Here is a 2,471-nt window from a genome sequence, read left to right as displayed (position 1 = left end):
TTTAAGAGAGTTTAGAGAGGACGAGAGTTGAGGGAGGATTTCGATCTTGGGGGGAAATCTGAAATTTTTTAGGTTGAGGTTGAACTCACTCAGCCCAGCGTGTTTTACAAGACGACGTTTGTTCACTCTCAAGCAGCCTAGCGTGTTTTCAAAGACGACATTTGTAATTCACAACAGTCGTGTTTTGAAAATTGAGACGACCTAATTCGATTTTAGCGGTGTATAAGGTGACATATCACGAAGGTTTTGTAAACCCGTCTTCTTTTAAAACATGACGATGGTTTTAAGCTATATCGTCGTCTATTTTGTGTCGTGGTTTCATGAATTTGTAGTAGTGTTATGTTCATTACTTTGTTCATCAACTTCAACTAGCTCTTGTTGCCATAGCAAAGAAAAACATTGATGTCAACTCTTTTTTCACAACGGCTAATAGTTTGGTTAATGTTGTTGGAGCATCTTGTAAGCATCAGGATGCACTTAGAGCACAATACCAAGAAAAGCTTGTGAAGGCTTTTGAAAATGATTGTCTTATAACGGGGCGATGCTTAAATCAAGAAACTAGTCTCAAATGTGCCGACGATACATGATGGATGGTAACTTGATTAGTATCATTTCTATGTTCCCATCTGTGGTAAATGTGCTTCAAATAATTGTTGATGATAATCCTAATGATAGTTCGGGTGAAGCCTATAAGTTATGGAGAGAAATACAATCTTTTGAATTTGTGTTTCACTTATTTTTAATAAAAGCTATATTGGGAATAACAAATACTTTGTCTCTAGCAGTGCAAAAGAAAGATCAAGACATTGTGAGTACAATGAGTTTAGTGAAAACATGCAAGGAAAACCTACAGTTGATGAGGGATAATGAGTTCGAAGAATTGGTTGAGCAAGCATCTTCATTTTGTGACAAACACGATATTACAGTTCCTACCATGAATGAGGAATATGTTATTCCAGGGAGATTACGGCGTAATGCTCCAATAAAGATAAATTATGATCGTTGTCGTGTGGAGATCTTTGTTCATGTAATTGATGGGCAACTTGCGAAATTAAATGATCGCTTCAACAAGGTAAATACTGAGTTACTTCCTTGTTTGGCGTGCTTGAGTCCGAAAAATAACTTTGTAGCTTTTGACAAAAGAAAGTTAGTTCGTCTTGCTCAATTTTATCCTAAAGATTTTTCGGATCGAGACTTATTGATGCTTGAAGATCAACTTGGTGTTTATGTTCATCATATGCATTCAAGTAGTGATTTCTCTCAATTGGAAGGGATTAGTAGTCTTGCAGAAAAAATGGTGGATAAAGGAATGCATGAAATATTTTCTTATGTGTATTTACTTCTTACATTGGCTTTGGTTTTATCGGTTGCAACTACTTCAGTAGAGAGGGCATTTTCCGCCATAAATATTTTTAAAAAATCACTTCGCAATAGAATGGGAGATCAATGGTTGAATGATTGCTTGATTGTTTATGTTTACACCATAATCAACCGAGCATACCTAGCATCAAAGCGACTAGCACCGAGACAACCACGCCTTTTTCCTTGCCGAAGGAAGACACACTTCTGAGGTGCTAGACACCTGTCGAAGCTCCCAATTGCCAAACCAAATCCCCAGGACATATGTCGCCACCACGACGACTTGCACAAAGTCCCACATTGAAACTTTATGCAAACCTCCCACTTTCACCTCCCTATAAATAGGGAACAGTACCCAAGTAAAAAGGGTAACTACTTTCTCACATTTACTATTACTCTGCCAAAGTTACCACTTATAACTGACTTAAGCATCGGAGAGCCTTCGGTCGGCACCATACCGATGTCCGAAGCTTAACGATTGCTTTTCCCATTTTGTCTTCTGCAGGTTCTTCCCTAACCAAAGGCCTTAGCCTTCTTCCCTGCTGAAGAATCCACACACCTCATCACTAAGTTGGACTCAATATTGGCATGGCTATTTTGAGCATCAATAGTTTGGCGTCGTCTGTGGGAATTGACACTCGAATCCCCAACTTTCTCTACCAAGCCAGCTGGCTCCTTCATCTATCAGGCCTCGTCGCCTCTTCTTCACCCCACACTCTGCTATGCCGACCGAGGATAGCCACAATACCCAGCACCATACCCCTTGCGATGGTACTTCCCGAAGGAAACCTTCAGCAGATACCAATCTCTAGGTAAAAGTGGAGCGCCTCCGCGACAGTGTTACTAAAATGTCGAAGAAATACGAGCATCTTCATTGCAGGAATGTTGAGCTGGAGCATGACTATCGTGTTCTAAAGCAAAACTGGGAGAGGACTCACACCCAGGATGCCCAACAAGACCTCACCCAGAATGTTGGGCATACTCAACCAAGCCAGCCAGTACACTCTAGCCATAACACCTCGGCCCAATTTAGGCTCCGCAAGGGTAAAGGCCACCTTCATCCGGAGCTGACCCAGTCACGACTCCTTTACATTCCCCCACCGAAGGACTGG

At 41.2% G+C, this 2,471-nt stretch overlaps 1 protein-coding gene across 1 annotated transcript; it reads left to right on the top strand.

Annotated features, from left to right (window-relative positions):
- Positions 587-1,570, top strand: LOC109950854. The gene has a single exon (XM_020570998.1). The coding sequence runs from the start codon at positions 587-589 to the stop codon at positions 1,568-1,570; it is 984 nt and encodes a 327-aa protein (XP_020426587.1).

This window comes from Prunus persica, chromosome G8 (assembly GCF_000346465.2).
Source record: "Prunus persica cultivar Lovell chromosome G8, Prunus_persica_NCBIv2, whole genome shotgun sequence".
NCBI lineage: Eukaryota > Viridiplantae > Streptophyta > Magnoliopsida > Rosales > Rosaceae > Prunus > Prunus persica.
This window is presented reverse-complemented; position numbering and strand designations above follow the sequence as displayed.

Coding starts and splice junctions, on each gene's coding strand:
- LOC109950854 (XM_020570998.1), top strand. CDS start 587: ATGGATGGTAACTTGATTAGTATCATTTCTATGTTCCCATCTGTGGTA.